The sequence below is a fragment of the Bacillus rossius genome, chromosome 1, assembly GCF_032445375.1.
Source record: "Bacillus rossius redtenbacheri isolate Brsri chromosome 1, Brsri_v3, whole genome shotgun sequence".
NCBI lineage: Eukaryota > Metazoa > Arthropoda > Insecta > Phasmatodea > Bacillidae > Bacillus > Bacillus rossius.
In genome coordinates this window covers 136231721-136246235 of record NC_086330.1, presented here as the reverse complement: position 1 = coordinate 136246235, position 14515 = coordinate 136231721, and the positions used below count along the sequence as shown (strand labels likewise).

At 40.4% G+C, this 14515-nt stretch overlaps 1 protein-coding gene across 11 annotated transcripts in view; it reads left to right on the top strand.

The window, feature by feature from the left end:
- The window catches only part of LOC134546194 (sodium/hydrogen exchanger 10-like), a 405401-nt gene that overhangs the window by 161401 nt on the left and 229485 nt on the right, over positions 1 to 14515 (top strand). For all 11 annotated transcript variants that reach the window (XM_063388786.1, XM_063388787.1, XM_063388788.1 and 8 more), the window contains one exon: positions 6909 to 7070. In XM_063388786.1, the coding sequence (XP_063244856.1) occupies positions 6909 to 7046 (138 nt within the window). In that variant the 3' untranslated portion in view covers positions 7047 to 7070. The remainder of the gene's footprint in view (positions 1 to 6908; positions 7071 to 14515) is intronic.

Sequence of the window (14515 nt, the reverse complement as noted above, 5' to 3'; positions counted from 1 at the left end):
GTGCGCCTGTACCATAGATGAATATACATACGTACGCAACACGTACTGTATACAACACATCGGCATTCGATACATCGAAACACAAAGCGCGAGGTAAAAGTGTATTTAATTCAGTGGAAAGTGTCCCGCTAATGTACGTATGGTTAAATCCGTGCCGTGATTACTGTTGAGTGTTGTTTGGAATTCATTTTCATGTTACTGTTTTTAGACGCCACGTGTTAGTGCTACAATGAGTGAATCTGGAAATAAAAGAAAAAGAAAACAATTCACGCTTAAAGAAAAAGTGGAAATGCTTAAAGAACTGGATAAAGGTAAAAAGCAGGTTGAAGTTGCGAAGTCATATGGCGTTGCGGCGACGACTGTAAGTACAATTGTGAAAGACCGTGCAAAAATTGAAAAAATGTACGACGAATCTTTGTTTGATTGTGACCGCAAAAGGCTTCGTTCCGGAGATCACCAAGGTCTAGAAGAAGCTTTGAACAAATGGTTGAAAGAAACTCGTTCAAAAAATGTTCCAGTAAATGGTCCCATGCTACAAGCAAAAGCAAAGCAATTTGCTTTGCTTATGGACATAACGGACTTCCAAGCCAGTTCAGGGTGGTTGCATCGCTTCCGGGAACGACATGGCATATCATGGAAAGTTGTGTGTGGGGAGGATAAGGATGCAGACACAGAGGCGGCAAACCAGTGGAAGGAAGAAAAGCTGGAAATAAATTTTAAGTCTTACTCAATGGATGATATTTTCAACGCTGATGAAACTGCTTTTTTTTACAAGCTTTTGCCAAACAGAACAATGGCGTATAAAGGTGAGAAGTGCACTGGAGGAAAAAAAGCAAAGGAAAGGTTGTCTGTCTTGTTCTGTTGCAATGCCACTGGCACAAAAAAACTGCGGCCCCTAATCATTGGCAAACACAAGAATCCCAGGTGCTTCAAGGGAGTTTCTTGTCTTCCTGCAGATTATGCAAATAACACTCGTGCATGGATGACAAGAGAACTTTTCTCCAATTGGTTGGTTAAAACCGATAAAGAGATGCAAAAAGAAGGAAGAAAAATTCTTTTGTTGATTGACAACTGCGCAGCACACAGTGTTGATGTTAGATTGGAAAACATCAAAATTATGTTTTTGCCTCCAAACTGCACTTCTCAGTTGCAGCCACTTGACCAAGGCATTATTCAAAATGCCAAGGTCAATTTTCGAAAACGCCTGGTCGAAAGGCTGCTCATCAATTTGAGATTGAAATTGCCCACCAACATCAATGTTCGTCAGGCTATTGAGATGATCACCGGTGGCTGGTGGAATGTCCAGAAAGAGACAATTGCTAACTGCTGGAGGAAGTCTGGCATTGTAAACTGTAATGCTGATGAGATCACTGCAACATCATCAGACCAGGATGCAAGCCAGACTGCAGCTGCAGCACAAACATGTGAAACCAATGATATTGACCCCTAAGTATGGCAGGAAGTATCAGCCTCCATGCAGTTTGATGCTGTATCATTCACAGACTATGCCTCTGCTGATAACGAAATAGAAACAACACCAGGGTTGACCGACAGTGATATCATCAGTGAAGTCATTCAATCACAGTCATCAAAAGCTGAATCAGATGATGATTCTGACTGTGAAGAGCTACCTGTGACTGCAACGGAAGCTGTTCTGAGTGTAGAAAAACTAAACAAATTTATCTCTAAACATGAAAAGGTCCCAGAAGAGATCAGGAAATCTTTGCACAACATAGAACATTTTGTTCAACAGAGCATCATTAAAAATCAAAAACAAACTGAAATAACAAAATTTTTTAAAAAATAAATGAACTTTTGTTTTGCAGAAACTGATGTAATGTATTCGCCAATGTTAATGCCATGTGTTATAACTATTTTTGATTAATTTTATGATTTTTTTTCTTTGAAGTGATAATATGTATGTATTTATCAGTACTTAGTCATAAATGTTAATGCCATGTGTTATAATTATGATTTTTTTCTTTAAAAGTGATAATATGTATGTATTTTTCTGTACTAAGTCATCAATATTAATGCAGTGTGTTATAATAATGCTATTTTTGATTCATTTTGTAATTTTTTATTTGAAGTGATTATATGTATGTATTTTTCAGTACTAAGTACTTTCAGTACTAAGTATAAAAACTGGAGGTCCCTGTAAGTACTTAGTACTGAGATTCTACTGTACATCATTACTTACTAAATCTCCCTTTATACAAAACTAAGATTTCTCTTTTAAATTAATACAGTTAACATCACTGTGAAGAAGTTTATTTCAGTCTGTAGTCCTCAAGATAATGCGGTGTCTTGGTCATCCTCTTTGGTCGGTGTGCCGACTCAACAAACGGATCTCGATCTATTCTCACTCCTGCTGTCTCCCTATGTTCAGGTCCAAATCCTTTGAACCCCTCTTCCTGTTCACTCCCGACACTGGGTTCCTCTTCCACTTCGCCGCCCCTTCCACTACCTTGAACAGTCTGCTCTGGGATCATCCTCATCACACTAAGTTTGTCTGACCAATAGCATTGGTTGTACATATTTTAGTTCTGCTGTGGTTCTTTCTGCTGGTACTCCCTGCTCACCATGGACTTCTTTAAATGATGTGTGTTTCTCCTCTTTATTTTTACTTGTTCATCTTGAATTAACGCGGAGCGTGGGCTTCCTTCTTCTCCAACCACCTTTGCTGGTTTCCAAACACTCTTATCCCAGTAAACAACATTGTCACCGTTTTCAAGACCCAAGTTTCTAGTTTGAGCATTTTTATCATAATATGTTTTGTTGTGGGTGTCCTTCCGTGACTGCACATCACTGAAGTTGTGCACGACTCTGGGTTTTAGCAGTGTGTCACGTATCGGTAGCTGGATCCGTGTTCTTCTGCTGAACAGAAGCTGAGCTGGGCTAGCATTCGAGCCCATCATTGGGTGTTGAGGTACTCCAACAGCATGATGTGTAGGTCAAGTAGACTCTGTTTGCATTTCTTCAGCATACTCTTACATATGCCTACCACGCGTTCAGCCAAGCCATTGCTTCTAGGATAGTATGGGCTGAAAGTTTGCATCTTGAAACCATACTTTTCACTAAACTCCCTGAAGTGCAGAGAGTTGAAAGGCATGTTGTCAGTTACCATAATACTCTGTATACCATGAGTAGTGAAAATTATTTTTAGAACCTTCACAATGTTATGTGCATCTTTTGACCGCAGTGGCACTAACTCTATCCACTTGAGTAATAATCGCACAGGACAAGATAAGAACGGGAATCAAATTCTAAAATGTCACATGCAATCTTGTAGAATGGCAGTGTCTGTGGTTCCTGCAAGATCATTGGTTCTTTCGGGTTCCGGGCAGTAAATCTTTCACACAAGCTACATTTGGCTATGTAGTTTTCAATATCCACATCCATGCCTGGCCAGTAGAAGAGGGTTTTACCTCTGGCCTTCGTTTTGGTCACCCCAAAATGGGATTGGTGAAGATTTTGCAACACAAATCCTCTCAGAGAAAGGGGCACAACAATTCTGTCCCCTAGAAACACTAGTCCATCCTCTACTGTGATGTCATTTCTCAGCTTGTAATACATCTTAGCAATATCTGGTACCTTAGTTCTAGAAGTTGGCCAACCCCTCAAAACTAATTTTTTCAATTCCCTTAAGACCGCTTCCTTGTCTGTTTCATGTTGAAAGATCCTTTTTCTTTCATCTGACATATTGATTGTGTGCACTACTTCATTTAGGGACACAACGTCATTCACTGCAGCCTTCGAGCAAGCCCTACTCAGGGCATCAGCCACAAACAATTTTGAGCCAGGGACGTATTCTAATTTAAGCTTGTATATTCTGAGCTTAAGTTTAATGGATTGAAGCCTTTTGGGTGGAATTTTGTGAATGTCTTTCTTCATTATTGACTGATGATCTGTTTGAACGATAACATCGCGTCCATATACGTATTGATGGAACTATTTGCATGCAAATAAAATTGCTAAAAACTCTTTGTCAATTTGTCCATAATTTACTTATTTTGGCGAGAGGCACTTTGATGCATAACACACTGGCTTGCTGTCTTGGAGGAGGACACAGCCTATGCCTTCTTTGCTAATATTGGTTTGGATTACAATTTCTTTTGCATCGTCAAATGTTTGCAAGAGTGACTCTGTTACTTATATAGTTGTCAATCTTTCAATGCAAGCACCATGCACACTAGGATCCCAGACAAATACACAATCCTTCTGTAACAGGTGTCTCAAGAGTAGCGGTGACCTCAGAGAACTGTGGAATGAAATCTCTAACATAGTTCATTAATCCCAGAAATTGCAGAAGGTCTAGTTTGCATTTAGGTGTGTCATAATTAAGAATCGCTGAAATATTGTCATTATCTGGGCCGACCCCCTCACCACTGAAAGTGTGGCCAACATATTTAACTTTATTCATTTTATGCTGGAACTTCTGCAAGTTGAATTTGACATTAAATTTTCTGGCTCTATCCAACACTTGAAGCAGAATTCTGTTATGAGTTGGTTCGTCTTCAGCAAAGATCATTAAATTTTCTGGCTCTATCCAACACTTGAAGCAGAATTCTGTTATGAGTTGGTTCGTCTTCAGCAAAGATAAGTAGGTCATCAACGTAAATCGTGACATCCTCTATGTCACCAAATGTCTCTGTATTGTACTTTTGAAACACCTCTGATGAGATGTTCAGGCCGAACGGTAATCTCCTGAATTGGTAGCAGCCAAATACAGTCGAAAAAGTACAGTATTTCACACTCTTCTCATCAAGACTAATGTGCCAGAATGAGTTCTTGAGGTCTAAGACACTAAAACATTGATCATTTCCTATCCTTGAATTACATCTATTACAGTGGGAATTTCATAATATTCTCTAACAACAGCCTTATTTAAGTCTGCTGGATCTAGACACAGCCTTAAGGAGCCATTAGGTTTTTCTTCAATGACTAGCTAGTTTACCCATTCTGTTGGATGTGTACATTTTGTTGTAATGCCAAGTTGACATAGCCTGTCCAACTCATTTTTCAGTTTGTCTCTGATTTTATTTGGAAGTCTATGTGGGGGGTTTGAAGTTGGAATGCAATTATCCTTTAGCTTAATTTTGTATTTATTTTCAAATTACCAATGCCTGCAAACACATCCTTGTATGCCACGACAATGCTTTGTTTGGTTGGTTCATGTACTTCACCGATCACATTCTTTTGCAGCAAACCCAGACGGTGTCAGGTTCCAATGCCCAGGATAGGTACAGAGTCCTCATCAACAATCACAAACTTTTCAAGTGAGCTGATGTTCCTATGAGACAGAGTCAAGTCACAGCAACCTACAACTTTAATTTTAGAGTTGTTGTACGCAGCGAGGGAAATTGATCCTTGTTGTAGTTTTGCGCCATTTCCACCTGCTGCACCAAGGCAAATGTTTTGAGAGGAAGAATATTTACACATGCACCCGAATCCAGTTCGAACTGTGCATTGATTACACTCTCTACAAGGAATGTTTCTGTCCAACTTACAAGTGAAACACCTCTGTTATTTACACTGGCAATAAATTCACAATAATAGTCGTCATAGCTTAAATCAAAGCCGGGATTTGTATCTTGTTTTATCTCAGTGACTGCACGATGTGTAGACCTGGTTTCACAGGGGCGAGCACGACACACTTTAGCAAAGTGATTTTGCTTGCCACACGCAGAACATGACTTCCCGCGAGCAGGGCATTTTGATGGGTCTCTTATGTGACAATAGCCACACCATGTACAGATACACTCTTCATTATGACGTGACATGCTTGGCTGTTTGGGCGACCTCTGAGTATTGTTCTGTTTGTATTTTGCTTCGTCAATGCTGATGTGATCCGGGTTATTTTGACTAGGTTGCAGTATCTGGTTGGCCTGGGCAGCTTTAACCTCTGTAGTTCGAAACTGTTGAACTGTGTCTTCCAAAGAAGCACCAATAGTTTTGACACCTTTTTCGTGGGTCGGGCAATCCAGCGTCCTGAATACAACGCGGTCTTGGAGTAGGTCTTCAGCATCTTTGAACTCACAGTCACGCACTAGTGTCTTGAAATCCGTTAAAAATGTGTCAAATGGTTCACCTTTTCTTTGACTTCTGTTGTAGAACAAGAAATGTGCATGTAATATATTTTTCTCTGGGTTACAATGCGTTTGAAACTTCTTGAGTACATTTGCCAACGATTAATTCGTTACCTCCTCATCAGTGAAAGTTAACGTGTTAAATATATCCTAAATCTGTGTTACTCTTGAATGTTCAGATAAGTAAAAAAAAATTTTCGTGAAGTATATTGTAGGGAATGTTTAGTAATTTAATGTGAAATTTGCCTAAAATAAAACTGCAAAAATTTCTGGAAATTGTAAAAATCAATAACATAATAGGTTTTCTTTATTAATGTGGTTGATCACACCAACCAAACAGCTCTTTACTTCAGTTATGATCATCTGCACTTGTGTAATTAAAAAGCAAAACAATTTCAATTTCAAAAAATCGAGGCTTACAACTAAGAAGCAGCAGTTCTAAGACTTCCAGTGTTTTAAAGCTTCGCAACAAATGTGAATCTTTACATAGTCGTGAAGCTTTGCATCACATTCAAAGCTTCAAATAAAACATATAGCAAATTTCCTGGCAAAGTATAATCAAATATTAAATAGAGCTTCGATTTAATTTGCTTATTTGAAGTTTCGCAAGTACCTACGAAATACCAACATGAGGAGTGTCACAGAACCTTCATTAGTTATCACAGAGAATTTGAATGTGAAGGATTAGTGTTAGTTATTTGGATTTAGGCTCCAAGAAAGTGTTTCATAAATAACTATGCATAACATTGTAGAAAATACAGTTGTTGTCACATTAATTTAATTGCTGCATGAATTTTTTTTCTTTCTTTTATTTACTAGTATCCAAGTTCCCCTGAGAAGGTAGATAATGTGCCAAGCATTCTGTTTATAATACCAGAAGATGAAATTGGAAAAGATGAGATCATGCAACAGATTTCATCGGCATCCACTGAACACCAATCTCCGCGATATAGATGACAACCATATAACTGAATTACAAAGGTGAGAATCATAAATGCCATCTATGAAATGCAATATGTGATTTCTTAGATAACTTCTTGTAAGGTAATTAGGTAGTTAGTATTAAATACAAAGGCCTGTCGTGAATCAAAGTCTTTCAGGTTTTTTTTTTCTGTGCTTACAAGCAGCTAGCCCAATGTAAAAATATAACCGGTCAGTTTTGTTAACTATGTCTAGGGTTGACAGGCAACTCAAACTCCGGTATAAACTTCCAATCTTGAAGGACAAGGAATGCAAAGAATTTACTTCAGTCAAAGTTTACTGTGTTGTGTCATAAAATTTTTTTTTACAATAATTTTAACATTTGCATGTGAATGTTAAAAAAAAATGTTGATAAGGAGCTAAAATTTTCTCGTGAGAGTTTTTTGTTGTTGTAGACATTAAGCATTAGGCAGTTTCACTCAAGACAAAACATTTTTGCCCTGTACCAAAAGAATGACCTTGTGTTAGCAAAAACAGAAATTCAAATCCACATACAGTGTCCCGGCAGGAACTACATTGGCAGAATGGGGCTGGCACTCCTACTAGTCAGCTGAGGAACGTAGGGACAGACCTGTGATTCCAGCCAGTCTAGAGGGTGCGTCAGGGAGGTAGGGAGCAGCGACAGAATGCATTGGTTGGGGGAATGAGAGCACTCTGAGGAAACCTTCAGGCTCTCGGCAACATCCACCATATTTTCCCACTTGTGAAAAATAAGGCTGTGACCCCATTAGGATTCAGACTCAGATTGCGTGTGTGGGAGGCAAGTGACTCAACCACTACACCATCGTGGCTCCTTGGTCAGAAGGAATACACTGGTGATTATTACAATAATGTATGTATGTTTTAATGTTTGTAAAAATATTTAAAAGATTTATGCATGCATTATAATGCATCAGTAAGCTATAGCGTGTTAAACTGTAAGTCATAAGAAACCTCATTAATTGACAAAAAAGATTAAATATGCAAACATACAGAACACAGGCCAAAATCAGCCAATTTCAAAAGTTAAAAACATAGACAACACAAAAATTTCAGTGGAAGGAATTATGCAGAAAAATATTACGGTGAAACCAGGACTAGGCACTAGACACGCGGCCTGACACCAGTAGATATATCACTAGAAGAAATTAAATATAATATATAGGTTATGAGACCTAAACTTTGCGGAGTTTGACACGTATTCAAAGAGAAGGCTAGGAAAGAAATAGAATTTTATTTTAAACAATTTTTAACAGCTTCAGCATAACAATAATTAATGCTTACAAATATAAGATAAAACTGTGTGACCAAAAACCGTTATAAGCTCTTACACTGTAATTCTTAAAACGTTCGTTTACAACACAATACCATCCATATAAAGTCTTGAACAAATACAAGCTAGATATGTTTTAGCGTACAGCAGTTAAATACAATATAAGCATTTATGGGCGGAGTACAAGGCTAGCGGTTACGCACCAAGTAACCTACACAACTATTAAGTATTGGCGACACGTTGCGTTTAAATAAATCTTCATAATAGTAGATCAGGCACAGAAGAATAATTTACAGATAATACTGATAACAACAAAAACAGTGGGCCGCTAGGCTGAGCAGAGGGCTCTTAATCATCAAGAATTCCTACTAAAGCAAGTGTAAGTGTGGCTTGACGTGAAGCATCGCTGGCCATCACAGGAGTCCCGCACAGTCGCCTAAAATCTTAGACGTGAAAAGGGGGTAAGCCATTGAAATACAATTTGTATGACCAAGGTAACAAGACACTTGACGAAGCAATATTAAGCATGGAAAAGAGACAAACTAACAGGGACGCAAAACTGAACATTATTAATACGACTGGCCCTATCTAAGATACCAAGTGACGTGGATACTACACATGAACAAGAGTGTCAGGTTGAATTTGAACATAACTTTGCCGAATGCTGCGGAGAAAGACAATACTGTTGCCCGATGGACTATCAACAGCTCCTAATGAGTGAAGACAGCGACGAGAGCTAAAAAACGCGGGCTTATATAGCACTGTAAACTACGACACCAGGAGCGCTGGTGTAGCGGCGGGCAGAGAAGGAGAAGATAGGAGTGGGGAAAATAAGGGAGGAAAGAGGTGGCAGGGGGGAAAAAGGGGATAGGAGCGCTGCGCTGCGGCTGGAAGCAGAAGCATCTGCTTCAAACCCCCTCCCTTAAGTGTCTCTGCCTGCTAGAACGTTGAACGGCTTCAGCATTCTTCCAAAACACTGATTGGTAAGCTCACGACGCATCATGAAAAGTATGAGGTCCACCACAAATAGTCTCTATCATGGACATCTTCCACAGGTCTAACGAAGTCAGTACAGCATAATACAAAACGGGGCTCTGGCAGAGGTACCGATGGTCCAGCGAGTGACCCTCCAAGGGCCCACGAGGAGGACACTCCAGCAATAGTCAGCATGATCTAGCTGTCCTGGCCGCTCGAAGGAGAAGGCTCACCGAGAGCTGAACTCCCACAGAGGAAGATCAGAGTGGCTGCGGAGATGTCCAGAAGGTCACACTCGACGCGGCCGCTCCAGATGCTCATTACAAGGGAGCAGACGCAGGAATCTTCAACGACAGTAGCAGTAGCATAGCAGGCAGCTCCAGAGCAGTATAGGCAGAGGTCTCTAACAGGCAGGTCCCACTACCAGGGAGGAGGATCCAAAGTGGCTCGAGCGGACGTCTCCCGCCGAGTTGCAGACCAGATGACTGAAGATCCGATGGCAGCCATGCAGCGTAAGGGTCAGGAATGGGATGGCGCGCCAAAGCTGAAATAGGACAGGAAGCCGCAAATACCACACACACAAAACAAACACCTAAATGAGCCCTGACTGCAAAAATAAAATGTACAATACTAATCCTAAAAACTAAACTTAGGTATAGTGACAGATACCAAAAATACAATACCTTATTATTATTATTACATGAGGCCCTAAACCAGCTAAACCTAAGTAACAAAGGGTTTCACCTGGGACACGTGGGCCTTGCGGAATCTGTTTTTAAATTTACAAGATTTAAGCAACAATGTATTCGTGCCCAGTATCCTTTTTACTTCAAATGGCCCTTCAAAAGGTGCCATTAATTTTACATTAAGTTGAGATGCTAAGTTAGGTAAGCGAAAGCTTCTACATAGGACTAGATCTCCTATTTCATAGCGAGGAGCGGCTCTATTTTGATTGTAAACCTTTGCCACTTCCTGTCTGGCTTTGTGAATGTTACAAGACGCTGATTCTAAGACTTGTTCAAGACTGTAAATATCCAAACCGGAGTCGATGGGAGGCAGACCCCACTGATTTAAAAGAGGATGGGAAAGCTCACGGCCTAGGAAGGGAATGCTGGGTGGATAACCGGTAGAGGAGTGATAGGCAGAATTTAAACCAACATTTATCAATGCTAAATCTGTGTCCCATAGTCTGATCAGAGCGATAAAAAGAAATCAAAATGCCCTTCAAAACCTTATTAACACGTTCTACCATGTTACCTTGTGGGTAATAAGGAGAACTGTACACGGGTTTGATGCCCATTCAAATAGAAAATTTTTGTAAGTACTAGATTGAAAATATGGAGCATTATCTGAGACTACTACACTTGGGGGGGCCAAACAATTTAAAAACATGATTAGATAAGGCTTTAAGCAGAATTACAAATTTCGAAAAAATATCTATCACCACCAAAATACACATGTTTCCTTTTTTTGATCGTGTTAGCGGACCATAAATGTCTATGTGGATGACCTGCCATGGAGCCACTGGAGGATCAGCTTCATATAATCCTATTTTGGAATTGTGAGGGGGTTTTGAAATTTGACAGTCAACACAAGTGCGGACATATTGGCGCACATCGGCATGAAGGTCTGGCCAAAATAAATGTGTCGCAATACATTGATACGTTTTATCAATACCTAAATGACAACCCAAAACCGAGGCATGAAAATATGCTAACACCATCGGTCTCAATAGCTTGGGTACTACAGCTCGACGAGCTCTACCTGTTGTACCTGTGAAATAAATTAATCCTTGTTCTTGTATGTAAGGCACGGGTTTATTTGCTTTAAGATCTTTGAGAATGTCCTGACACAGTGAATCCTGACTCTGACACTCTCTAATATTGAAATATGATTCTGGATGTAGTTTAAAAGAAACGAGCTGTTCCAGATGGATGGGGATGTTTCTGTCTGCTTGAATTCCTTGGTACAAAACATACGGGACAGTGAATCTGCAACTATATTGTCCTTTCCCTGAACGTGGTGGATTGTGAAACAAAATCTGGATAATCTTAAAATCCATCTGCCTAACTTTCCTAACTGATGCGGGTGGTTAAATAACCAACTCAAAGCTCTATTGTCGGTAAAAAGATCAAATTCGCGTGAGTCCAAATAACTTTCAAATTTTTCTAATGTAAACAGGCATGCTAAGGCTTCTTTTTCATATACCCCTAGGCGGCGTTCGGATTCTGAAAGGGAGCGACTGGCGTAGGCAATAGGTCGGATTTTGTCATTTTCTAAGTGTCCTAATACTGCGCCCAAAGCTATAGACGAATCGTCGACTTGAACAGCAAATCTTTTTTCGAAGTCGGGCAAAATTAGAATGGGGGAACTGTCATACAACACTTTAAGAACTGAAAAGATTTCTCTTGTTATGAGCCCCATGTGAAAGGCACATTCTTTTTGCGCAAGCAATTTAAAGGTGAGCTTAAGGCGGAAAAATTTTCAATGAACCTAGAGAAGTAGCCAATCATACCTAAAAATCTTTGAACGCCTTTTAGATTAGTCGGTCTGGGGAACTGAACTAGAGGGGCGATTTTTTCTAGATCCATAATTAAATTTCCTTGTGAAATCACGAAACCTAAAAATTTAACTGACGTTTGGCAAAACTCAATCTTATTAGGGTTTACAGTAAGATGAGCTGATCGTAGGCATGAAAGAACCTCAGTAATATGCTGCACATGATCTTGAAAAGTATTACTGTAGATGATAATATCGTTGATATAGTTAAAAACATATTTATACTTGAGGTCTTATAGAATGTGGTCCAGTATTCTACTCATGGCTTGACTACCAAAACTTACACCCATCGGAATGTGGTTAAATTCAAAGTGCCCGAAGGGCATGGAAAATGCGTTATATTTACGACAAGCAGGGTCTAGCAGGCACTGGTGAAAACTCTGGTTCAAGTCAATTACCGAAAAAAAAATTAGCTTTTCCTAGGTGTTGTAGGGCACACTCTATAGTCAGGAGAGGATATACATCCTCATAGGCAAGCTTTTGATTTAAAGGGATATAGTTATGTGCCATGCGCCAACTGATACCATCTTTTTTATTTACCAAAAACGTAGGCGTACTGAAATTATAAGTTGAAGGTGAAATGACTCCGGCTAAAAGTAACTTGTTTACAATATTGCGCATCGCTTGTAGTTTAGGTGGAGAAACTTTATAACATTTACTGCGCACAGGAGTCTTGTCCTTTAAATAGAACCTGTACAGCAATATGTCACAGTTACCTATTTTTGACGTAATAACATCAGAAAAATGATTGATTATGGATTTTATGGTTGAACGACGTGGAGACTCATTAACATCCCGACATTCGACCACAAAATTACATGAGGTGTCAAACCGTAAGGGAATTTTTACGTCGGGAGCAAAGTCGAAGCGCAATTCATGATGACCGTGGTCCAAATCACTCTGAGTCTTACCTAAAAAATCCAGACCTATAATAAATTTGGGAGAGATATTCAGAACTACAGAGAACTTCCAACTCCACGAGAAATGTTTGATTTTGAAATGGATAACCATGCATTTATTAGACTGCAAACATTCACCGTTTGCGATGCAAATATTAAGTGTGTCGGCGATAAACTTGTGCTGAGGAAATAAATGGGGAAACATATTTACTAAATTCTGCAGAAAGCGTTCACTAACTACTGATCGCGTGGCACCAGTATCGACCAAGGATGAGAATAACTGATCATGGATTTGCAGTGGCAAATAATGTAAATAGTTGGATAAAAAGGATTTTTTAATAAACCGACAGAAGCGACCCGTTTTCCGCCCTGTCAATGCCAGTTTAACGGACACTTGTTCCTGTAATGCCCTACACCCTTACATGAAAAACACCTACGCTCGTTAATGTTAACGCGTGGTTTATCACAGTGGTCTACAGAATGACAGAACAGGCAACAGTTTACGCAGCGTGCGTGTTTATAATTTGTGGCACCCTGTACTAGGCGCGCGGGCCATGCAGCCGGCTCACGACTGTCTGCCGCACCCACCGCAGGCTCGGTTACACCTGACAAGCTACGCCTGCCGGAGCGTGGGCGTTCCTCACACTTATCACAGCCCGGGATACCTCGCCACGGGAAATTATCGTTCCTATTTCCCTCTTTCCGGTGCACAGGGGAGGTTCCACTGTCTACGTCTCCACTCCCTAATTCAGGATTTTGTGTCGGTGCGGCAAATACTTTAAGAGGGCGCGCCTCACTATGATTTCCGTGGACCCTGTGTGTTAATTGCGCTTGCATTGCAAACTCAGTATCATATTTATTTGCGGCTGTTAGGCGTGCCTCAAGTTCGCTGCCCCAAGCACGTAGAGTGTCGAAAGAAGGGGGGGGGGGGGGGGGGGGGGGAAAGAGCATGTGCTGGACAAACTAAGCACATGCGGCGCTACATTTCCTAACACAAGTTGGACTAAATCCGCCTCGCTATGCCCCACTTCCAACACACCCGCGAATGCAAGGCACTATCAATAAATTGAGTGACAGACTCATCTGGTTTTCGGAATCTGAAAACATACTCCCGTCTGCAAGCGTCCATGACGCAAGGTGGGCACACTGTGCGAATAATGGAAGACTTAAAAGTGTGAAAGTCCGTTCCCTGAATGATGGCATCTGTTAGTCAGTTTACGTAAATGCGTGAGCACTTAGTTAACAAGCCTTTCATAAGGGATGCCATCGGCACTAGACTAAGTTTACAAAGCCTTTCAGCATGAAGAAAAAAATCTAAAACAACCTTGGGGTCGCTGCCTTCAAGAGTAGGTAAGGATTTCAATACGGAAAAATACAACAAATACACTTGCCTTAGTAGGAATTCTTGATGATTAAATAAAAACTAACAGGGATGCAAAACTGAACATTATTAATACGACTGGCCCTATCTAAGATACCAAGTGACATGGATACTACGCACGAACAAGAGTGTCAGGTTGAATTTGAACATATCTTCGCCGAATGCTGCGGAGAAAGACAATACTGTTGCCCGATGGACTGTCAACAGCTCCTAATGAGTGAAGACAGTGACGAGAGCTAAAAAATGTGGGCTTATATAGCACTGTAAACTACGACACCAGGAGCGCTGGTGTAGCGGCGGGCAGAGAAGGAGAAGATAGGAGTGGGGAAAATAAGGGAGGAAAGAGGTTGAAGGGGGGGTGGAGAGGGGAAAAGGGGAT